Raw genomic sequence first — 24257 nt, 5'->3', positions numbered from 1 at the left:
GTCTGTACTCTTAAGCTGTCTCATTAATTTTTTGTTTGCGCTTTCCGGTTTTGTTTGTTGATTATTTTTCCTTTTATTGTTGAAGCTGTAAGTGTTAACTTATTTCATTTGTGGAGTTCTCATGACTTCTTTTTCTGCTGCTTTTGCTTGGACCTCTCATTTCCTATTTCAATGCATTTTTATTATTTCCCAGTGCAATGTTCGTTCTGTTATGAACTTGTCTCTAATCACAGTTATTGTTTTCGTTTGTTTTTTCTGAGGTGTGAGTGAACTCTTTGTGTTCTTCAAGATGGTTCACTGTTTGAAAACAACATCCTTGGCAATCACTGTGCAGTAACATGGTGCCGCTACCAACACTGTCAACAACTCCTTTCATGTTTCTCATATAGAGCTTATAAAACAATCTTTTCTCCTACTCTTTGTATTCATGATACGTCACTCCTTAGAATTAGTGTCCTGTGGTCGTATATATATATATATATATATAGAGAGAGATGGCACCAGTGGGGTTTTTAAGGTCATTGCCTTGTCTTTGAATAAACACATACTTTACCTTGAAGCATTCCACTCATCTTTTTGTTAGATTATCTAACTGTTTTGTGACAGCAAAAGCTACAATGTGTTTTCTTGACATTCCGTTTTCAGGAGAAGATTGATCGTCTGAATGAGCTTGACCGGCTGCTACAGGAGCAAAGCTTCAAAGTCTCCAGTTTCAAGCAAGACAAGGTCAGTTCTTGTCTCTTGTGTGATTTGTTTGTGATTGTAAATGTTTAAAACCCCTATCGACACAATTTAGGTCATATACGGGCTGCTTTGACCCTGCCTGTCATGGCCAATGCGGGCTGAGAGGGATTTAATGATACTCGAGAAAAAAATCCTCATCACGTAGGAATGGAACCCGTGTCTTTTGCATGAGATGCTAAAGCACCTAATCACTATACTACAAACACCAGTCACATGTTTGTAGCTGTAGAGATGACCAAATTTGTAGCAACAACAGTGTGGCTGCCCCTTAGGCTTTGGATATCTGGGTGTGTGAGTCCTTGCTGAGGTACAAAGAGGAAAAAAAAAATGTTTTGTTGGGGACTTGTTTTCCTAGATGTGATTTCTATTCCTAGCTGTCAATAAGAGGATGTTATGTCTTCAGGAAGGATATTTTACCTTAATTCAACTAAACAATAACCTGGAGAAAAATCACAGAAATTGATGTACAGAAAAGTGGGAAGACATGGAATAACACCAAGAGGCTAGCCCAGAATAGAAAAAGGCAGAAAGTGTTTGTTCGTGGCCTATACCCCGGTGCAGGGTGAGAAAGGCAATGGTAGTGATGATGATCATGATGATGGTGATGATGATCATGATGTTGGTGATGATGAACTAAACAAAATTTCTGAACCTTTTTTGTGTACATTGCATTCTTCCAGGAGCTGATGGAGAAAGCACTGAACGGAGTTCTGAAGCAGCAGGAACAGAACCCCAACGACCCCCGGGAGATGAGATGGCTGGGACAGCAGCAGAGGATACTGGAGAAGGAAATCTCTCGCGTCACTCAGCAGCTGGCTGAGGCTTCCAAGGTACTCCTCTCTCGGGTCAAGGTCACAAAAAAACTGTTTTTATAAAATGCTCCACATAAGAAAATCTATGTTTGATTTTTGAAAATCAATGTTTGATATTTCGAGCAAAGACCCTATGTTCAACATTTAGTAATTACAGTGTGTCAATGGACATTACAATATGTAAACTATAACGATAATAATTGCTTTTATATATATAGTGTATGTCCATTCTAAAGTCACCAGCTTTACAACTATTAGTATAACGGCAGACCTTAGAACGCTCGAAAACATTCTCAGATTTCTGGGAAGCATACAGTGCAAGCAGCCGATTAAGTACTGAAACACTAATAAATCAACAAGAAGATATTTCGCCGTTCTATAGCCTAGTGCCAGTTTTTACTTGGATGAAGTGAGGAAAAGTCAACTGCCTTTCCAAAGGACACAACGTCGAGTGGAGAGTAGCCTCAAACTCCTGAATCCGCATCCTCACAATTAGGAGTCCTCAACTGGACTAGATGATTGGAATGCGACTTCTGAGGAATATTGCATGAATAGGATGGGGGCAGAGTTACACACAGAAACACAGAAAAGTTTGGTATTTGGTAGAAATCTCCTGTCTTATTCACGAATATATAGGTATATAGGATAAGTAGCTTGCGAGCTGGTTTTTTCATTAACGATTCCTGACCTGTTTTGTGTGCTTGTGTAGGAGCTGGAGGAGACCACGGCTCAGAACAACAAACTGGAGCACGAGGTGGCCCTGCTGAGGACCAAAGTCCACGGAGAACTCACCCGCAGTCGTAGTGCACCCTCACTGGTAAGATACAACTCACCCGCAGTCATAGTGCACCCTCACTGGTAAGATACAACTCACCCGCAGTCGTAGTGCACCCTCACTGGTAAGACAGAAGAACTTACCCTCTTTCGGTGGAAGAAATAAGTCGACTTTTTTTGTTGTTCTATATCCATTGCTGAGGTAGATCTGCAGGTACTTAATGACTTCTCACATTACTCAGATCTGAAGAGTATTTAGTCTATATTGATACATTTTCATGAAACTGCGGTACTCAGTAGATATTTGGTAAGAGCATAAACCATCACTGTACTGATGTATAAGATTCCCCCCCCCCACACACACACACACACGCCTCCATTGATACATTGACACAGGTATCTCCTCATCCCCCCTCCCTCCATTGTTATATTGACATGGGTATCTTCTCCCCCTCCCCCCCCAAAGATATATTTTATTTTTGACACATTGATGTAGACACATTTCCCCTCCCGTTCCCCCCAGGCGTCGGAGAACGCCCGCACCAAGATGAAGATGGAGAAAGAACTGGCCAAGGTAGAGGGCATCATGCAGGGCTTGAACAAGGAAGGGGCACGACTCTCACAGGCCATGAACACACTGCGGAGGTCCTCGTCAGGGTCGCAGCTCGCAGCTGCTCTCGGTAAGATTGGATAATGTGGTATGGTTCAAGTTGTTTAACACTTTTTGTACCGTCGGCAACTTTAGTCGCAAGGCCGTAGTATGCGCTCATTACCGCTGGTGACTTAAGTAGCTGACTCGACCAGGCACGCTAAACATAATTAACCAAGAAACTGAGCCACTGCACTGAAGTAAATACCAAAGGAAATCACTTTATATGATAACTAAATCGTTGATGAACCTTTGTGAAATTCTTTGTGAAATTTTAAAGCTTGTTTCTTGGGCTGCGAAGATTTACAATGGCTTCAGTGTTCTAAACTGGTGCAGGACTTAAGGGTTTTTCACTCTAAGAGCCTTCGGTACTGTTAGTGTTAAAAGCGTGCTGTTTTAATGGAAATTAGTGCTACAAATTACTCTGCTCATTACGCTATTATTTTATTGACTTTTTGCAAAAAGTCACGAAGATGAGATAAAAGAAAGTCATTTGAAAATAAATAAACTGAGTATATTGTCCACTGTTATACAAACAGAATGTCATAGTTATAGAAGTTAACTAGAATTTCAAAGAAAGCAAGTGTCATTCTAGGCTGTCTCTTGTCAATTGCAATGTTGACATATTTTTATCTACTATGTTTGCAGATAGAGAAGAGGCGGAGAGAAAGACAGGAGGAGGGACATATTTGCAGACAGATCTGGACTCGGGTGAACAGATCGATTTGGCCGGGATGCTGGAGGCGGGTTCTGTGGAGGGAGACAACTCTATGCCCATCATCAACCACCAGAGACAGGTGGGATGATGTTCTTGTTCTCTCTCTGTCTGTCACTCTCTCTGTTCTGGTTCATTTCTTTCGTTCTTTCTCTTTCTCTTTCACTCTGTCTGTTTCCTTATTAATTTCTCTCTGTCTGTCTGTTTCTCTATTCGACTCTCTCTCTCTCTCTCTCTCTCTCTCTCTCTCTCTCTCTCTCTCTCTCTCTCTCTCTCTCTCTCTCTCTCTCTCTCTCTCTCTCTCTCTCTGTCTGTCTCTCTCTCTCTCTCTCTCTCTCTCTCTCTGTTTATTTCTCTCCCTCTCTGCCCCCTCCCTCTCTCCCACTCCCACACCTCTCTCACATTTCCTCTTTCTCTCTGTCCTTCTATCTTATTTTTGCTCTCTCTCCATTTTGTCTCAGTGATTGTGCTTTTGTTGAAGAATGTCATGGTGTCAGGAACGCTCCTTTTCTGGACACTGCTAACAAGGTGCATAAATCTGAGTCGTTCTAATGAACACGAGCATGAAGATTGAAATGTGAGGAGAAATAATTCATTGAACTGCTGTCGGTTTAGGCTTAGTTTTGTTTTGAAAGCTGCTATGAGAGAACAAAAACCAAATACATTTTAAAAAAACAAGGGTAGAAACATTGTCTGTGGAGAGTTTCAACCAGCAGTGGTGTACTTGCCAAAGTTATCTTCATCGACGACTTCTAGACAGAACTATAACAGGTGAGATGGATCAGATATAAGTTGTATTGAAGCGCTTTCAGTACATATTTTTAAAGATTGAATGTTTTGAATATTGTAGTTTACTGCATGGCAAAGTGACTTACTTCCCAGAAATCAGCGGATGCAAACTCCTTTTGAATGTTTGATGTTCTTTCTTTCTGTTGCCAATGCTCTCTGCATGTCTCGAGGTGAAAATCACAAACTGTTTGTTATCACGGAGATAATATTTCATTTGTTTAAGGGAGAAATGTAAAATTGAAGTACTTTTTGAGTTTCCTCTTGTAGAGCAACTCACCCAAGAGTTCAAGAAATAAACTGGAGCACTCATGAACCCAAATCAATGGCTTGGTGCGTGATTCCATCAAATGCCATATTGCAAAATGGTGCTTGTCAAAGTCTTACATCTAGCTATCAAAATATTTGTTTAAAAAATTGATGGTTTTTGTTAAATACTATGTAAATGAGCTTATACTTGGAGGTACTTGGTTTGCAATTTTCACTTGACTGTGACATTCGTTTGTCCCGGCTGTGTTGGCAGTATGAAAATATTGTTCTGCTCTCTGACTTTACAGTGGGTGTTTGACTGATGTCACTTGTATGTCTTACTTCTTTCCAGTCTATATGTATTCCCTGTTTGCTGTCTTTCTTTTCTCCTGTGCTATATGGTCCCGATTGCATTGCTCACATTTTTCCCCCACAAAAAAAAAGCAAGAAAAAAAACATCTAAAAGAATAAATGCCACCCTTTGTGCTTTGTGGGTGGTTGTGGTCACTTTGTTGTGGTCACTTTGTTGTGGTCTGCTTCTTCTACATCTTTCCAGTGCTAATGTGGTCAGTTGGTATCATGTTGGGCATGGTGTGGATGGCGCTGGGTCAAACCTAAAAGGGACATTCTTGGACTTGGGTTGGTTGAGTTTTCAAAGCTCTTCACCTACTTGGTTTGGTTGTATTGGACATGGGCGTCGATTTTGGAGCTCATTCATCATCATCATTTACCTCTTTCACCCTGATAATTGGTATAGGCCTTCAAGAAGGGTTCATAGTTTTGGAGGTCCCGCCTCTTAAATACATTTCAGTGTTGAAAGGAGCATTAAACCCTCACAACTATCAATTCTATTGTTGCTGTTATCTGTATGTTCTTGTGGAAATGCTACTGTTATTGTGAACTTCCTATAAACTCTTGAATTGAGATGTTACCATGTGAACTACAACTCTTCTCATCTGAGTGAGTATTGGTCCTACTTCTTTTCTTTCCATCCATTGTTCTGTATGCTTGTCATGCTCTTTTCCTGCCCTGAATGATCGTTATTGTTGTAATGTGCTTCTCTTGGCCGTAATAAAACAAACGTCTCATCTGTGTGGCCTCAGTGCTCTTTGCTTGCTGTTGTCCTAACATTGTTCTCCCCCCTCTCTCCCGCGTCGTTGTCTGTGTGCTCAGAACGCCAGCGCCTCGGAGGATTGGGACATGGACGGAGCCGACGAGAACACCAAGCGATTTTTTGGTGAGGAACACATGGTTCTGGATGGTGGGGAGTGGGTTATGGACAGGGGGTGTCGGTCAACGCTGAGTAAATTTTTTTGGGTGAAAATGCTGTTTTCTGCAAATACATCTGAATGGACAATTACTTGTATTTAATATCATCATAGTATATCAGCTCTACAGTGAGATAAAGCTTTTTTACTTTTCATTCAAAAGACATGAATTTAATTCTGTAATGGCAGAGATATTTTATTGAGAGTCTCTGTCATTCTACTGAGGAAGTATTGTTTTTATCCCAAGTTGGCCATGACATGTAGGGTGAAAGCAGCCGGTCTCTTCAATGATCTAAATTATGTTGATAATGCCTTAAGTGTTTACAGAACAGTATGTGCGTGTAATATTGACTGTAAAGTACTTAGAGCATGCTGTTGAGTGAGAATTTACATGATACAAATGTTACTTGTCATTTCCTCTAAATCGGTGACATTTCCAGGTTCTGGATTTTTGGGTAAATCTTTCAGTTGAATGTAAGATGTGGTACTGAAGGTACAGTTATAGAGACAGAAATAATATTTTGTGTGGTGTCATTTGAGGGCTGAACTGGCTGTCATGCTGTGTGTCTTTAGGAGGAATGAGATATAAAATTAGATTAGCCTAGTGAGATATTGTTGGTGGTGTGAGTCTTGGGTTGGAGATACAAGATTATTGACTGTCCGTGTAGTGTTATGTTCAACATTAGTGGATTTGGGGGGGGGGGTGTTAAATTAAAACCACACTCATTGTAGAGTGATGAAATAAGATGGAAATGGAAATATTTCATTTTCAATGCAGGAGGGCTTTTGTAAAGGCAGAAAAGTTCTGAAGTGAAATCGTGTTCTGTTTTTTGGATGAATACTGTGTCAGAAATGATGTACTATAGGAATAACACATAAGACAGACTGTTCCCCTTTAAACAAAATGCTTAGAATACTGAGAATGAATAAAGTTCTCTTTGCTTGTTGTATTAATTGATCTTTTCCTCGTGTTGCATTGATAAATTTGTTTGAGCATGTACTGCTAGCTTTGTTGTGATAAGTTAACTGCGTGCATTTGCCAGAGGTGCCGATATTTGGGATAAATCTGGAAGTCAGCACTTCTGAAATTGCCTGAGTAGGCTGATCGACTTAAAGTAGTATTGATAAAAATCCTAGCACACATGTTTTCATCTTGATCAGGTAAAAAAAGTTTTGGATTTTTGTTCGTAAACAGTTGGCACCTCTGGATGGCTGTCTCTGTGCTCTTAATTCTCTCTGTGTTCTTAGTCCTTTTCTGACAAGTGCAATGTGAGGTCTTTCCGAGAAATTGCTAAATTTGACTGTTTTGCAAGGTTTGTAAGGTATTTGTTGATACATTTTTTTTTTCTCGAATATTTTGTGTTGTTGGTAAGAGACAAAATGTTTTTTTTTTTTTTTTTTTTAAATGAAAGCCAAACTCATTGTAGAGTGAGAAAGTAAGATATTTTCAATGCCTGAAGGCTTTTGTAAAGAAATGAAGTTTTAAACGGAAACTGTTTTATTGTATGGTATGCAATAAACTGTGTGTTTAGGGAATTACACCTTGACACAAGATTTTGTATTGTTGGTAAGAGACTGGAATGTTATATTTCCTTCTCCTTTATCACTTTGTTAAGTGTGTCTGATTTTTTTATTTTTCCCAACACCATACAAATGTCTCTGTAATTGTGTTTCTTTGTAAATGAAAAAGAAAAATTAATATTTTTGTGCATGTATGAGTGTGTGCGTGTGCATGTGCGTGCGTACGTGCTTGCGTGCGTGTGCGCGCGTGTGTGTTTGTATTTGTGTGTGTGTGTGTGTGTGTGTGTGATGTGTTGGTCAGTGTATGTATTCATTTGAATTAGTTTTTTTTTTTTCTTTTTTGTTGTGTGTGTTTGTATGCATGTTTGCGTGTGTATGCTTATTTGTTTTTGCATACATATATACCATGTGTATGCAAGTGATTAAGTATATTATATCTAAGCAGCTATTAAAATATAACATGCTGTGTGTCTCTGTAACCTTAGGACTGATGCCCAGGGACAAGCCTAAGGGCCAGACTGTGAGAGACGTGAAGCGACAGGCGGAGCAGCGCAAGGAGAGGGAGAAACACAGCCGCAGAGATGACGAGGAGTTTGGAGAAGGTGGGGAGTGCATTTCTTGGGGGTTTTTTCTTTGAGATGTCATATTTGTTTTTGTATCTGGAAAATGAGAAATTTCTCCCTTTTATACTTGGTGTTGTATTTTAAAAAGTGTGAAGGGATATAAGAAGTTGTCCCCTTTTCTTTGAGATGGTTTATTTTTTAAAGTCTGTGGATGGGTGGTTGGCTGGTGCTCCGGTGTGGTTTGCTTATTCTTTCCTATTGGACATCTATCATCCTTATCTCCCCCTCTTCTTTTTTTATGTTTATTACTCTCTTGTAACACCTCTAATCTTCTGGCACTCATATGACCTTATGCCGTTTCGAGCGCTGTAAAACTTCTACTAAAAAAAACAAAACAAAAAAAAAGTCTGTGTTGTGTGAGATATTTTTAATTCTGTGTGTCATTTTTTGGAAGTTTATGAAATATTAGAAATGTTACCCTTTGCTTGAAGGCATCACTGTTATAAACATTTTTAGACTTTGACAAGTGAACAATGTTTGTTCCCTCTAACTCTTTTGTGATTTTTGTTGCCCCCCCCCCCCAGTTTTAGTCAAAGTTCAGGTCTTCTTTTTAAAGGGATGTTTGAGTAAACATTGTTATATAATAATCTCATATGGTCTCTGTGGTATAATAAATACTTGTGGGCGGTTGGCAGGTACTCTGGTGTGGTTTGCTTCATATTTCCTATCAAACATCTATCGTCCTTGTCTCCCCTCCTTCTATTTTGGGTTTGTTACTCTCTTGTAACACCTCTAATTTTCAGCAGGTATATGACCCTATTGTGTTGCAAATGCCGTAAAACTCTTTCTAATTCTACTAATAAATACTTATGCTCTCGTGAACTAAAATGATGTGAATATGGTTGTAACATGGGTAAGACAATTTGTCGAGTTCTTGTGTTTTAAATCTGGGATCTGCCCCCCACAGCCCAGGTTGGCCTAGGCAGGCAGGGTTGAATCAGCTTACTACTTAAATGATCTGAATTGTGAGGATTATTAAAACTTTTTTTTATTTGAGGGGGGAGGGGGGGGGGGGGGGGGAGAAGAATTACATACAGTATTCTTTAGAGTGATGAAATATAACTTTCTTCTTTTTAAACAAAAATCCAGAAATCAAATTGCGAGTGAGCAATGTGGATAACGAGGTGAGCTCCATCATCCATGCACGCATCCCCGTCAATTCAAGTCTGAACAATAACCACGCAACAGCTGCACCCGGGGGGCAGTTTGAGAACAGCGCACATCCTCTCTATGAGAACTTGCCTCGCTATGGCTCTGTTCCAGCGCTGCCAGACAGCCAATCAGCTTCCAGCTCTCGTCGCTCTTCTATTATCCTGATGGCGCCGAAGCCGTTCACTCCATACCAAGACAAGTCATCAAGGCCGTTCCGCAGTGAGCTAGCCCTCAACACAGATCCAGACTCTCGGTTTGGTGCGGGAGATGTAATGACGAAACCTGACAGTAATTTAGACAGGAACTACCGCAGTGAGGAGATTCTCAACGATAATTCTGACGGTTTCATGAACAGCCAGGTTGGCAAGGACAAGGAGGAGATCAATCCGTATGTGAATGAGAATCCGTACATGCGGAGTGCGTACGAGAGTGACCTTCCTTTGAACAGTTTTGGCAGTGCTCATCAGCTGAGCTCGGGAGAGTTCCACGCCAAGCCGTTCTTCGCTCACCAGAGGGCGGTCAGTGATCTCGGAGGAGTGAGTGACCCCATGATGACCTCTACGGTGGCTAATGATGTTTACTCCTCACACAACACAGGGCTGGACTCAGGGTCTGGTAAGTCTGATGTGATGACGGTTTGCGTGTGGCTGAAGTTTTCTTACTTTTAAACAGTTTTTATGCTCCTTTCTGATGAATAGGATCAAAGCATCTCATTTCCTAAATAATTTGAATTGTAAGAATTTGGGAGTTGAATATTTTCAAAAAATTACAGCACTAAAATCACTAAAAATTTTGTATTGTTAGTTCATGAAAAAGGTCCTACATTTGTGATTGTAGCTTGCATACCTGATCTGCTGCATGAAAGTTAGAGGCTCGAGTGTTAGTCAGGTCTGAATTATTTTTCTTCTTCTTCATGGAGCATATCCTTTCAGCCTGTGGTGTTTATAGGACAAATTATGCTCCACCTTCACAATGACCTACATAGTATGTGGTAGGGACTTAATGTCAATAAGAGCAGCAGAATTACTGTCCACTTTTTGACTCTTCCACAGCATCTACAAAAGTCAATAATCTTGACAACGGACATTCTCGAGCGTATGTTCCCAGACCGTGGTCAAAACCATCTGCCGAGATTGACAGTGATTTGTTTAATATGAAGAGAAACTCACGCGGACGATTCCCGACCATCTCCAGTAGCCAGCCTGTTAAGATGGAAGGCTCCTCCTTCATGCACCCGACACTGCACAGCACGGCTGGAGATCTCATCCTCAACCGATCGGTGAGCAGTGGGCGGTTTTGTTACTGTTGTAGATCACAAAGCCTTGTGTGTTATGTGGGAAAGTTGTCTGTAGACTAGGACTTGTGAAAAACAAAACAAGGAGTATGTGTGTTCGGGTGGGTCGTGTGGGTGTTTGTGTGTTTGTGGATGTGTTGGTGATTGTGTGGGTGCATGGATATGTGTGAGTGGGGTGTGACGGGGTGGGTTGCGGTGTGTGGATGAGGGTGGATGAGTGTGTGTGTGTGTGTGTGTGTGCGTGTGCGTATGTGTGTGTGTGTGTGTGTGTGTGTGTGTGTGTGTGTGTGTGTGTGTGTGTGAAACAGAGATAGCCGTGACAGAAAGAGATATAAAAGATATGTTTCTTTCTACCAGTCTTACATGGATAAATTTTGTCTGCATTTGTATTTGTTAACAAGATATTTGGGGTAACTTATGGGGAAATTTCCACCATGTGTGATGACTAATTAAGTGGAAGGTAGATGGGTGCTCTTCTCTCTAATCTGTTTTGTCTACTTCTGCCTTCTCTGTTCTTTGTTCTTTTCTCTTATCTGTTCCTGGTGTATTGTGACAGCCTTTTTGCCAGTTCTTCCTAAAGCTTAACTCTGCTACAAGCCCTGTTTCCTTGTTGTCATTAGTTTTTTACCAGCTTGGTGTGACCCACTGTTGTCAGAATGAATGTCTTAGTCTCAGGCTTGCCAACTGTCCCAATTTTCCTTGGACTGTCTCATATTTCTGCGCATAGTTGTGCTGAGGAATTATCCACAACCTCATCACACACACTGCTCTAAATCCATTCCTACTAGATGTAATTTTGTTTGTTGTCACTTAATCTGATGTTAGAACTTTGGATATCCCTGATTGAGTTTTGAAAAAGTTGGCAAGCCTTTATACGGGGTGCCCATTACGGATGGGATCGGCACGTTGGGGTCGTCTCAATAACAAACAAAAAAACTTTGTTTTCAGTTTCAGGCGTCGATCCAGCCGTAATGTGCACAACATATTCGTTTTTTTCTCTCAAGTCATTTGTGGATGTTGTTCAACAACAAAAACAAAAGAAATATTACCACACAGAAAAGAAACAATATTGTGTTTTAAATGTTGTGCGTGCTTCTCTCCCCTGTCAAGGCGTTGTTGTATCGCCTGTTCATGGTAAGAGACAGACTGCATGAAAGTTATCCCTGTACCAAGATGTCACTAGTATCTTTTATATCACTACTAGGAGAATGGGCAAAGACGTAAACAGTATGGGAGATATTTCAGTACCCCTTGTTGACGATACTTGTATCGGTATATTGCTGGCTTGATAAATGTTAATATTGTTGCTCTCATGAAATTTGCTGTGCTTACTTAATCCTAAGTGTACGTTTTGGAAAGTTTGTTAAAGCAACCAAGCTGGTGGTTGGTGGGTGCTCTGGTGTGGTTTGCTCTTTCTTTTCTTTACTATCAAACATCTATCGTCCTTATCTCTCCTCCTTTTTTGTGTTTGTTACTCTTTTGTAACGCATCTAATCTTTGTCACGTGTTTGACCGTATTGTATGGCAAGTGGCGTAAAACTCTTACTAAAAGTAAACTAAAAACAACCAATACTAATGTCTCTTTTTTTCAGTAAGAAGCAAAAAAGTAAAGCAGTGGGAAAATGGAGGGCAGTAGGTGCAGTGAGGCAGTAGGTGCAGTGAGGCAGTAGGTGCAGTGAGGCAGTAGGTGCAGTGAGGCAGTACGTGCAGTGAGGCAGTAGGTGCAGTGAGGCAGTAGGTGCAGTGAGGCAGTACGTGCAGTGAATGTTTTATTTATGATAGAAGACGGTGATGTCATTGATGGGAACAGGAAGCAGATCCTGAACTTAATTGTGTTTTCATGACACTGCAATTTTTAATTTTGGAATATTAAGTGATGTGTCATCTGAGAGTTTGTCAGAAAGATGAGGGGGGGAGGGGGGGTTGTTGGAGAGAGTTATAGAGAAAGAAAGAAAGAGAGACAGACACAGGGACAGATAGAGAGAGACAGACAGACAGATAGAGTGTCTGAGTCAGGGGAAATGGGAATCTATATACATTTATTTGGAATTATAAGTGTTTGCTGTGGTTGTACTACAAGATCACCGCACATTTGTCTTGAGGTGAACAAAGATTGTCCATATTGTGAACCCTTGATCATGCCCTGTGTTCAGCACTATGTCTCCTGTACCTCACTCAACAGCATGAGATTTTCAGAGATCGTATTGTGAAGTACCTTGTGGTTCCCATATGTATGTGTACAAAGACTAAAATAAGAAAAAAACTGGCCTTGTATATTCTGAAATATAACTACTGTATGATGTAAGTGTTTGCATGTTTCACACACAGTGCTATAACACCGCTGTTCAAGTGTCACTGTGTCATTTGTTGCAAGTCGGTTATTATATATCTGTTTCTATTTATTTGATCTCAGATTAGTCGTTATTTGAAGCAGTACCCCCCCAGTGTATTACAGTCTGTAATTCTATGGTTGAGGAGTAATAAATAGATCCTCTGATTATCAGCTAGGGGTACAATGCTCTCATTATTGGAATAGCATGCATGAACATTTATGCGGAGAAGCATGTTTGTCATGTTCACGTGCATTATTTACTTCTGCTTTACTCCAACCACAGGTCCAAATATTTGTGATTTAAGTGATCGGTTAATAAATATTTAGTTGAGTGTTTCAAAGGGATAAGTAGCACCCTAGGTGTTTTGTTAATTCGATGTTGTTGGCATGAGGGGTTGGGTGAATCCATGCATCAGCTTGGAAATTCAAAGACTTATAATACGTTACTTTATACAGTTATATAACAAGCGGGGTGGAAGCAGCCCACCTCCTGAATGATCGTAATTGTGTCGCAGGGGCTATAAGACATCTATGACTGGCATCTATGACTGCAAATTCTTACAAAATTTTTGTGGTTATGAGTGTTTGAAGGACTAATGGAAACAGTACGCTCTTGAATAATATTCTCCCCATGCTCTTTTGTAGTCTGTGTAAAGACCAAATGAAAGGAGACATGTTCCTTTTTTTTTAAATACAAGAGAACAACTGAATGGGTTATTTCCCCTCTTTCTATCTTTAATAACAGAATATGTAAAAGTTGCCTGTATTCTCAATTAGAATTAATATGTCTGTATTTGTGAAAATTCTTACAGCAGATTAAAAGAATGCAGCATCTTTAAATATAAAAACAGGCAGATTTCATACAGTTCTATTCTTTTCTTAGTTATTTGTTTAGTATGTGTCTGTCTGTGGTTCCATCACCATGCATTTCTTTTAAGGTGGTTTTAGACCTTTTCCCAAGCACAAATTATGTTAGATGACTTTACGAAGATTTCAATAGGACAATACATTTTCTCTCTCGGAGTTGTGTTGTCTGACATTTAAAAAAAAAACCCCAAAAAGCGTAAGCACTGGGTTTTTAAAAAACACTATTTGCTCTTTGAATTTTGTCTTTTTTGTGGTTTTACGTTTGTCACAAACAAAGTAACTTTGCCAGAGAACTGGTCATTTCTTCTTTAGGCAGAACAACATGCCTTATTCTGGTACTGTAGCTTTTCGTGTAATACAGTTTAAAAGTGGTTTTTTTTTTCCGGTGTTATATTTTGCTTATTGGGTGGACATCCATATTGTGCTCCTGATGTAGGTTACAGTCAAACCTGCCCTAACAGCCACCTGTCCAAGACGGTCACCTGTCCAAAGGGTCACTTCCCACATCCCTCCTTGTGTTTTTTCTATACCATAATGACACTGTCTAAAACTTGTGGATAGTTGGTGGGTGCTCTAGTGTGGTTTGCTTCTTCTTTTCTAGCAAATGTCTATCGTTTTTATCTCCTCTCCTTTTTTGTGTTTGTTACTCTCTTGTAACACCTCTAATCTTCGGCACTCATATGACCTTATTGTTTTGCAAATGCTGTAAAACACTTACTAAAGCTTAAACTAAAACTTGCACCTGTCTAAGATAACTACTTTTCTCTCAGTAATAGGTGGCTAGCTTGGGCAATTTCGACTATATATTACGTTTGGACAGACTGGGTTTTTTTCCCCCCAGAAATACTATATTTTCTTGTGTGCATGTTGAAAAATTTTTAGGAAACCAGTTACAAAGTTGAAGCATAACTGTATAACTCCAGTGATATTCTGGATGAGGTGAGCAGACGTCAGACATACCCAAGATATTTAGGAAAACAAGATCAGGATAATATGATAATATAGCCTTTTTTTTTTTTTGAGCATCCAAACAAAGAAATGTATGGCAAACCTTGATCTCTGATGTGTTTTACATGTGGCTCTTTATGATACTGAGACTTGACCTTTTTGCACTTTAACCCCTTCAATTTGTTTTCCCTTGCTGCCTACTAATCAGTTGCTCATACATCTTTGCCCTTTTTTGTATCTCCCTCGCATGCGTGCCTCTGTCCCTGAATGCTGTGTGTTGGGCTCGTGTCTGTGCCGTCATCGGTCGGTGCAGATTGATGATGTTCCCGACATTGTGAAGAGCTCGCAGACTCATGTTGACGGCATTGATGAAGACACCATTGACAGGGAGATTGTAAGTAGTTTTACTCTTTCCGGGATGGGGTGGTAGTTTTCCTTGTGGATTTGATGGGGGAATGAGGTGGGTCCTTTTGGATTTGTGGGGGCTGGGTGTGGAATTGTTATTTTAGGAGTAAAGTGCATGCCTCTTATGTGAAAGTGTCTGGTTTGGTGTTCCGTTCATGCTGGCATGATCAGTGGATGGTTTGGGGCTTTTTCTTCCTTTTTTTTCAATGATTTGTCATTGCTTATAATATGGCAATCTAATTGGCAACATTGCCTTCAAAGCTATGCAACAGATTAGGTTCTGAGCTTAGCATAGGTGGGAATGAGTACTTAAAGTCTTTTCAGATGAGGAGGGAGAACTGTGAAACTCCATTGCATGTTGAGCATGTCCAAGACAGTTGAGGAAGAATAAGTCTGTAAACCTGAAGTATTTCTTCTGTCCATTCTGTTTTGTGTAATGGTTTAGATCTTGGCAGTTGCACACAGAAGACGGAAGTTTGATTCTTGTGTTGAGAAGTTATTTTATTTAATATCTCCTCTGTCTGCTGGGATGTTCTAGTTCTAACCCAATCGGTCTGTGTTCTTTGACCTTGACAAGCAGGCTCGTCCTAAAATATGTAAATTGTGTCAGTGGGAACATCACATATTTACATTTTATAGTCAATCATTTAATTGTTTATGGCCAATGATGTGGGTGGTTGGCGGGTGCTCTGGTGTGGTTTGCTCCATCTTTCCCGTCAAACACCTTTCGTTATTTTCTCTCTTTCATTTTGTGTTTGTTACTCTCTTGTAACACTTCTAATCTTTGGCATTTATTTGGCCTTATTGTGTAGCGAGTGCCGTAAAACTTTAACTAAACAAAGGCAAACAATCATTAGAAATTTGTATTGAATTGGTCACCACTCAAGACTGAAGACACTTTGGTCAGTAAAGATGCTAAGGAGCAGTTTCGAAAAGTGTGTAATCTGCTCAACGAAATGTGAGAGCAGGTAAACCATCAACTCCAGTAGGAAAGTAGGGCAAAATAGGTAGCTGTGTTGCATTTTGATCTGAAGAGCCTTCAGTTGCTTTTTCACATCAGAACTAGCTGGGGAATCGTAGAATGGTTCTGATTTCTTCTGTAATGTTGTGATGTGTATGAAAAATTCTTTTTTTCAAAAGTGGTTAAATGTGTTTGTCAGATAGAGAATGAGCTGATAATCCAAAAATTGTGTCAAATAAAGTGAAAATGAGGGTATGTTTAGATGTCAAAGCTCATGTTGACAGCTGGTTTGAATTTTTACTCTAATTTAGCTTGCTTGTTTATCTCTTTTTCTTTTTCATTAACTGTTCTTAAAATATGAATAATCTCATTCTGTTGGTCTGCCATGGTAGTTGAAAGGATGTCTTTTTGACCAATGAGAAACTGGCAATACTACTTTAAACAATTGAGTTTTTTTGGATAGAACTGCAAAATATTTTTTTGTTAGTGTTTTTGCCATGAAAGTGTGATTGCGCATGATTTTGATAATTCTAAGTCAATTTCAATTTGTGCTTACTTCTCCTATTATTTCTCAATCTTAATAGTCTCTTTCTGCTTTTCAGCAAATTTCCAAATCCAGTTTGCTCCTTGTTCTTATAATCTTTCCTCCTGTTTTTTTTGTCATATGTTTCTCTTACGTAATGCCTCTAATCTTCAGCCTTTATGTGACTCGTTTGTAGAGCAAATGCTGTAAAACTCGTACTAAAACTAAAAACAAACGTCTTCCTTCCTGTCAGAGTAACTGCAGGGGCTCTCGTTGCCTAGAGGTTAAGGTGTTAGCCTCTCATTGAAAGGTCCCGGGTTCGAATCCGGGTAGCGACCAAAAAATTTTCTTCTCTAAAATTGTCTCCTTTCACCTCCTTTCCTGCTCTCTAGCAATATTCTGTTGTCTGCTTTCAATTCCACTTTCTGCCCCCACCCCCTCACCTCCTTTGCCCCCTCCTCTGGGCTCCTGAGTCTTTCTGCAGCCTTTCTACTGCTACTCCTTGGCTCCTCCTTACTGCTGTCTTTCTGCCACACCCCTGATCTTCTGGTAGGAAAGATCTACACCTAGCCTTCTCGGACAAAGGCGAAAAATCTGGGAGGGCCCGTGTGCAAGTTGCGCCCGTTAAAGATCTCTTGGTGGTCTAAAATCGATAAGAGTTGGCTTCGGCCGCCACCCGGGCAAAATTCAAAATTTCCTACCCACTGAAAATATTAGGTGTGTCCCGCGCGCTCACATGACCTCATGTAGTTGCGAGCGCAGTAAAACACTTTACAAAAACAAACAGAGTAACTGCTCACCCTGTAAGTGCTTTAGAATGTTGACAAAATGTCGTGACTCCTTCTGACCACAGATATTGGATTGGTTTCTATCTGCATTGTCTAGTCTTTGTTGTCCTCTTTCCCACAATGTGTTGATTTGATTGGTCTCTGATACTAATGTCTCTATGTGATTGGTCGTTTACTTCAAACGGACAATTTTATTGGTCATTGTGAATGATGAAGAAATTTGATTGGTCATTGCCTGTAGCATGTCAATTTGAATGGTTATTGCTTACAGTAAAAAAAAATGTAAAGCTGTTCCCACTTCCGATCCGTACATTGGGGATTGCCTAGTTAGTGAGACAACTTCCTGGGCCTACGGCAAATTGTGGTAGGGTGGCCAGTTCCTTTCCACGCCGCCTTTACTTCCCCAACTCAAAGTCAGGTACCCATTACTGCTGGGTGGGCAGGAGGGGGTGAAAAAAATCTGAAATGTCCGAATTACAGTATAACAGTTTAATTGGCCATTGCCTGTAGTGTGACAATTTGATTGGTCATTGCTTATAGTATGACAGTTTGATTGGCCAATGCCTGCAGTATGACAATTTGATTGGTCATTGCAGCTGTATGTGCCAGACAAGGTTCTAATCCCGGAGCGCTACGATGCTGAGGCAGACGCGGAGCAGCTGACGGCGGAGGACGAGGCTCGGAGGCAGGAGAAGGCTGAGAAGATTAAGAGATTGCTCACTTCACAGAGGTTCGTGGTAGAGATAAGAGCCAGATAAGATTTAGCCTACTTTGTCTTTGTTCCAGCAGGAGTAACTGAGTCCATGTTTTTTAATCAAAGTAATAATGCAGATGGTTTCTGTAGGGCCCACTCCTGTACAAGAAAGCTTTAGGCACTTTTTGATACCTTCATGGTAACACAAAATATAAGTGAATAAAACTGCATTCATACAGTCGAAATGGTGACACATAAGCTGACATTCATACCATCACAACACAATCGTTGATGATATGCACGTCACGTTATGAACTTAACAACACTCTATGGACATGTGTAAATGTTATTAGTGTGTTACTTAAAGTAACCTTTGTTGTTTGTGCTTCTTGTAAAAGACTGAACAGTTGGGTCAGTTGGAAAAAAACAAACAACTATTGGTGGTGCATCAGTCTTTGCGTATGGTGGGTTCAACATCTCCAAAGTGAGCAGGTGGTTGATAGGTACCAGCGGTGTGGTCTGTGTTGTTTGGTTCTTTCAGTTGTCACAGTTGTCCTGTCTGGAGCCTTACTAGAGAAATATAGAGGGGAGAGACAAGGTGGGCGAGAGAGAGAAGTTGGAGAGAGAGATGGGAGAGAGAGGGAGAGGAAAAGAGAGAGAGAGAGAGAGAGGAAGAGAGAGAGAGAGAAAGAGAGAGAGAGAGAGGAAGAGAGAGAAAGAGATAAGAAAGAAGAGAAAAATAGAGAAGAAAGACAGAAAGGAGTGAGGAGAGAGAGAGAGACAGAGAGAGAGAAAGAGGTATAGAAAAGAGAGAGATGAATGGAAGAAAAGAGGCTCTAAATAAGATGCAGTACAACAACAACAACTTGACTTTACCATGTCCTGTCCACAGTGTTCTGTCCATGTCGCAGCCAGACATCAGTCAGCTGGAGTCTGGTGAGGTCCACTCCCGTGTCCAGCAGGAGAAGAAGGAGCGGGCTCACTTCCTGGCCCTCAGTCAGCAACTGGCCAAACAGGTCACTCAGCAGACCAAGAAACAAGCAGGTAGGTCGTCGTGGTGGCTGGTGTTGTCTTGGGATTACCGTTTCTTCTTTTTACCCTTTAAGCCCTAGCCACCAGTACTCTGGTGGCGTGTAAAAACTGCCTGTATGCTTAGCCACGGGTACACTGGTTACGCACCCCGGGGTAGTGCCACTGACTGTAGTGTCTTTAGGCCATTCCCAAAAGGGTGACATTTCTCGTTCAAGCACAGTAGAATTGTAAATGGGCTGATTCATGTCACACTCATAACTGTGCCTGATCTGCAACAGGGAACTGCTGCTTTTTCTTTCCTAATCCTTACTATTGTCATTTTTCCTCTACTTCTTTTGTATGTTTGTCACTCTCTTGTGACCTGCTGTTTTTGGGGTGCCTTGATAGTCGAAGCAGATTTTGTGCTGTTGAAGCTAGAGAGGTGAGCAAAATAAGTCTGATTCCCTGTAAGGACTTCTCTGTTGACATCCACCCCTTGGCGCTCATATGACCTTATGCAGTTGCGAGCTCCGTAAAGCCCTCTATTATTTTTTTTTTTTTTACCCAAAAAAACCCACTGTTTGCGTGTAAAACTGCCTGTATGCCTTGCCACCAGTACACTGGTAAGCAAGACTCTATCCTCAACTCGGCCCATCTGGGACAAAACGCACACAGGAAACCGTGTTTACTACACAGGATGTTTTTAAAAATTATTCTGAAGATCTTTCTGAATTGTATACTGGTAATAACGAGGACTACCTTGAGTGGGATATGGAATGTGATTCTGATGATCTTAGTAATGTTAGTAATATATTGCTCAGGAGCCCAGGTAGAGGGGCACAATAGCCTCAGGAGGTCAGGGCTCAAAGCGCTGTTTTCCCACGACAGTTTTAGTTTTAAAATTTTCAGATGACTCTTTGTTAAAATTTTCAGAAAAATGTCATAGATTTAGTTTTTCTTTCAGTCTTTTTAGTTATTTTATTATGGTACCGTTTAAGTTTTCTGATAACTGTTTTTAGTAAGGGTTTTTTTAAAGAACTGCTTTAGATTTCTGATAACCCTTTTAGTTATTTTAATACCCGTTTAATTTTTCTGATTATTATCCTTCCTGTCTTGTGTATACTGTATGTGTACGTAGACAAGGCTGTGTTTGCTTTATTTTCTTTCTCTTTTTATGTTGATCTAGCAAGAAACAGACTCCCAGAAAGTAAATGATTGGTTCCCAGTCGGCTGTTAATTATACTTGTATACCCCATCACTATATGGCTCGTGACTTCATATCAGGCTGTGGGTGGTTGGCGGTGCATTGGTGTGGTTTTACTCCTTTCCTATCGAACATCTATCGTCCTTATTTCTCCTCTTTCTTATTTTTGTATTTGTTACTCTCTTGTTGCACCTCTAATCTTCGACACTTATATGATGTATTGTGTTGCAAGTTCCTTAAAAACGCTTACTGAAACAAAACAAAACGAACCAAAAAAGTCTCAGGCTCCATGTTAAGATTACAGAGATTACAAGGTTGAAGAAACAACAAAAACCTCAAATAACACTTTTGTCTTTTTCTTTTCTTTTTTCAGCGGAACGAAGAAAAACATGGTCAGGTGGTCAGTTTGCGGAAATAAAAAGGCAGTACGATGAAGAAATGGCCAACTCTCCCAGCTCTCCCTTGCGGAGCCCGGACTCAGTCCGACAACGGGCCGGGATCACTCTACACAGCTTGACATAGAGAAATTTCTAGAGCAAGGCTAACGGTTTCTCTCTGCTTCGTTAAAGGGAAGAAAGGGATCCTGGATTCTTCTGCTCATTAAACGGTTTTTGAGTACAAAGCCCGTTACATTTGTTGTAGATGTTGCATGTGTACAGTGACAGCTAGCGAAGTTCTATTTCATTCATATTGTTCTTCGTGGGGAAAATTATGTCTTCTGAGGAAGATACAGTCCATAATCAAAGTACTACTCTTTTTCTACAAAAAAAATTCTCACCTTTTCTTTTTCTTTGATGTAACTTCAAGAACAATTTTACTGTACTGGCTAGAGTGTATAAAGTAGTCGTATTTTACAAAATATTTACATATCAATGTATATTCCTTCTCTTACAAAATATGTACAAATGTGCGCAGTTCTACTACGCAAATATGGCAAATTGTTATGATATTCAGTTTTCTTGCTTTGTAATTTTTGAACAACGGGAGCCCAGGGTCAAAGATCACTTGTGAGTGAAAGGAGACAATGTTGATTTTCATTATGGAAGTATCTACAAATTGAGACAAACATCGTAATCAAGTGTGTTCTGTCTACATTGAGAACGATATGTCCTTCCATTGTGTTGTTACGCCGCTATTCAAAGTTTGCATATATTGAATGCCTCAACTAGTTTTATCTTAAGATATGTCAAAGTTGGTGGGCAATGACAGGTGGAGTCTAAAATTTCTCCAGAAATCGTTTTCAATATTTGCCAGTGGAATATGTTATGTAGATGTAGGGTACATAACAAGAAGAAGAAGAAGAAAAAAAACAACAACACTTTTATGGTTCTGAAATAATGAAAATGATTGATGGGATCAGAGAGAATTTCTCTCAGTCTTCAGTCAGATAGACTGTCCTAAAAACTGTAATTTTGCGGCCTGTTATATGGTGTGTTGTCTGGTCTGTGAGAGTAGGTGATGGGTCTGTAGCCCAATAAATAAAACTGATAAACAAATATAGAGAATTGTTGAGATAATCGTTTCTTTCTGCTTTTCTTCATACAGTATTCTTTTTTTTTAGGTTCTGTGAAGTCAAACAAAAACAATGGTGGTTTATTTTTTCAAACCAGAAGATATACGCCCGTTGCACCTCCTCCTTCCTTCCCCCCAAAAGAAAAAAAAATAAAAAAAAGAATGAGGTTAAAGCCATACTTAGAAATGAATTTTTTTTGTTGTTGTTGAAAGTTGATTATCAGGTTACTGCATAAGGTTGCGGAGTTTTGTAGTAGACTTCTCTGTAATATTTGTATGCTCCCAGGTCGTGACCAAACTTTCACAGATGCAGGAAGCAAAAATGCTGAGCTGATACAGTGGTTCGTCTGTGTTTTTTGTTCACAATGCTTTTAAGAGTATTATTGTTCTTCTACATCTTGATTTGTGCGTGCATTTTTGTAAATATGATTCATGATCAAGCAATTTGTGTTCAAACTAACTAATCAAGTCTGTGCCAGTAAGTGGATATGTTTCATGCCGTGTGTGTGCTTGTTTTTTTCTCTCACTTCAATGTTCTTTTAGTTAGAGAAACTGTGACTGAGAGCATGTGCCACCTCTTGTGAAGGTTGGGCTGCTTCCTACGTTGTGTTATTAATAGTTACGTAGATATTAGTATCATCATTTTTGTTAGATTTGGTGATACCAACTTGTTAAAATGTATTTTGTCTTAGTTCTTGCTTTTTATACTCTATCTGTACATATCGAATTTCAGAACCTCTTGTGGTGGTGTTGAATGCTGGAGTAATGTTATTACAAAGAGGTTCTGTATGCAGAGAACTACATTCACTTTTATTTTTGTATAGGTTACTTAAATTACAAATGATACTTTCAGCCCTTGTGTTGTAGGCTGTTTCAGGTTCCGGTTTTATCTATCGCATTAAAATGCCACGAACATGGGCTTTTGGTCTTCCAGTCTATTGTTAAGCATTGCTCAATGAATGGCTATGTTGCAGGTGATTCTTGTTTGAATCTCCAACTTACGTATTAAAAAAAAAACTTTTTCTGTGGATCGAGTTGTCATGGATTGACTTCTTTATTGGCTAGGTCTTGTCTTGAATAAACGTGTGTGTTAAAAGATATTTTTAAAAACTCAATCCTCACTAATGTGTCCAGATTTGTTGATAATGAACCGGTGTTGGTTGTTTCTTGTAGTGGGGGATGAGGGGCTGGGGCTTTTGTCTCCCGTCGCCCCCACTTCTGTCTCATCAGTGGGACAGGGATAAAACATGGTTTTTTTTGTCTTGACAGAACTACCTGAGGATATATTAATAATTTAGTCTCTGATGAACGTGTATCATTCTGATCTGAATGCTGTTTCAACGATCTCTTAACCCTATCCGTACGTCGTGTTTAACTATCGTATCCATACGATGTGGGGAACTCTGTGCACCACTTTCCAAAGAGGAAGTTTACTCGTTAATCCGATCCGTACGCTTTGCATAGCTGTCTGTCAAAATGATTTTTTGAAAAATACTGAAAGTTTCAAAGAGATTTTAGTACTACAAATACTATCGCGAGGGTATAAAATGAACCCAGGGCATACGGATAGGGTTAGAAGAAGTCTGTAGGTTTTTTAAAATGTTCTTTACCCAGCAGGAGATCAGAAAGAGCAGATAACGTGACACCCCCCCTCATGTGGTCAGTCTCCTCCCTCTATGAGGATCATCTGACTCTGCCCCTAGACCACCACTGTAAGCAATAGTTCATGGGTTGAGCTTTTCAGCAAGATAAGATGAATGAACTCTGGCCGCCTTCAGTTTTTTTGTGGGTTTAAAAAAAAAATAAAACTTGTTTATGCGAGAGTGCTCTTTGCACATCACAGGGATATCTCAGTCGGTAGTATGCTTGTCTGTGGTGTACTTGACTTTGGTCTGAATCGACACCTGGTCTTTCTTGTGTGTTGATCATTTGAGGGGGCATTGTCAGGACTGTCTGTCCGTGTCTCCCACTCCCACCCCCAACCCACCCTACTCTGTCCTATTGGAGATTGGAGATTTCTACATAAATGAGAACCTTCTCTTGGATCATAAATTATCTTTCAGGCAGTATTAAACTCACCCACACCATAGCATTCCTATGTCACTCTGCTCACTATGAGACAGTGCAGTTTGTGTGTGCCTACAGTTTCTATTTGCCCTTCACACATTAGAAAAAAGATTCTTCTTTATTGCCAGTAGTTGAAATGACACTTCAATTTAAAAAAGAAACAACAGCAGATAAATAAGTGGTGGTATTTGGGAGTGATTGGTGAATCTCCAGGTCATGACACTTGTGTGGATAGAGTTGTATACAAAGCATGTTTCTTCTAAGGAGGTTTTTATTCACCGAAATTGACGTTGATTAATCCAGTATATATTTGAAAACTCTTTCTGTCCAAATTTCTGAGATGTCCTTAGATTTTATC

At 40.0% G+C, this 24257-nt stretch overlaps 1 protein-coding gene across 1 annotated transcript in view; it reads left to right on the top strand.

Annotated features, from left to right (window-relative positions):
- LOC101852180 overlaps nt 1-22867 on the top strand; it is a 63591-nt gene extending 40724 nt beyond the window's left edge. The window contains exons 16-28 of the mRNA XM_005099438.3: nt 646-726; nt 1425-1574; nt 2266-2373; nt 2854-3010; nt 3628-3776; nt 5903-5966; nt 8004-8120; nt 9231-9908; nt 10346-10572; nt 15048-15128; nt 18008-18141; nt 18998-19149; nt 20694-22867. Coding sequence (XP_005099495.1) covers nt 646-726; nt 1425-1574; nt 2266-2373; nt 2854-3010; nt 3628-3776; nt 5903-5966; nt 8004-8120; nt 9231-9908; nt 10346-10572; nt 15048-15128; nt 18008-18141; nt 18998-19149; nt 20694-20842 — 2247 coding nt within the window. The 3' untranslated portion in view covers nt 20843-22867. The remainder of the gene's footprint in view (nt 1-645; nt 727-1424; nt 1575-2265; nt 2374-2853; nt 3011-3627; nt 3777-5902; nt 5967-8003; nt 8121-9230; nt 9909-10345; nt 10573-15047; nt 15129-18007; nt 18142-18997; nt 19150-20693) is intronic.
- Nucleotides 22868-24257: the final 1390 nt, after the last annotated feature.

This window comes from Aplysia californica, unplaced genomic scaffold, assembly GCF_000002075.1.
Source record: "Aplysia californica isolate F4 #8 unplaced genomic scaffold, AplCal3.0 scaffold00213, whole genome shotgun sequence".
NCBI lineage: Eukaryota > Metazoa > Mollusca > Gastropoda > Aplysiida > Aplysiidae > Aplysia > Aplysia californica.
The sequence above is the reverse complement of the archived record's forward strand: the minus strand, read 5'-3'. Positions and strand labels throughout refer to the sequence as shown.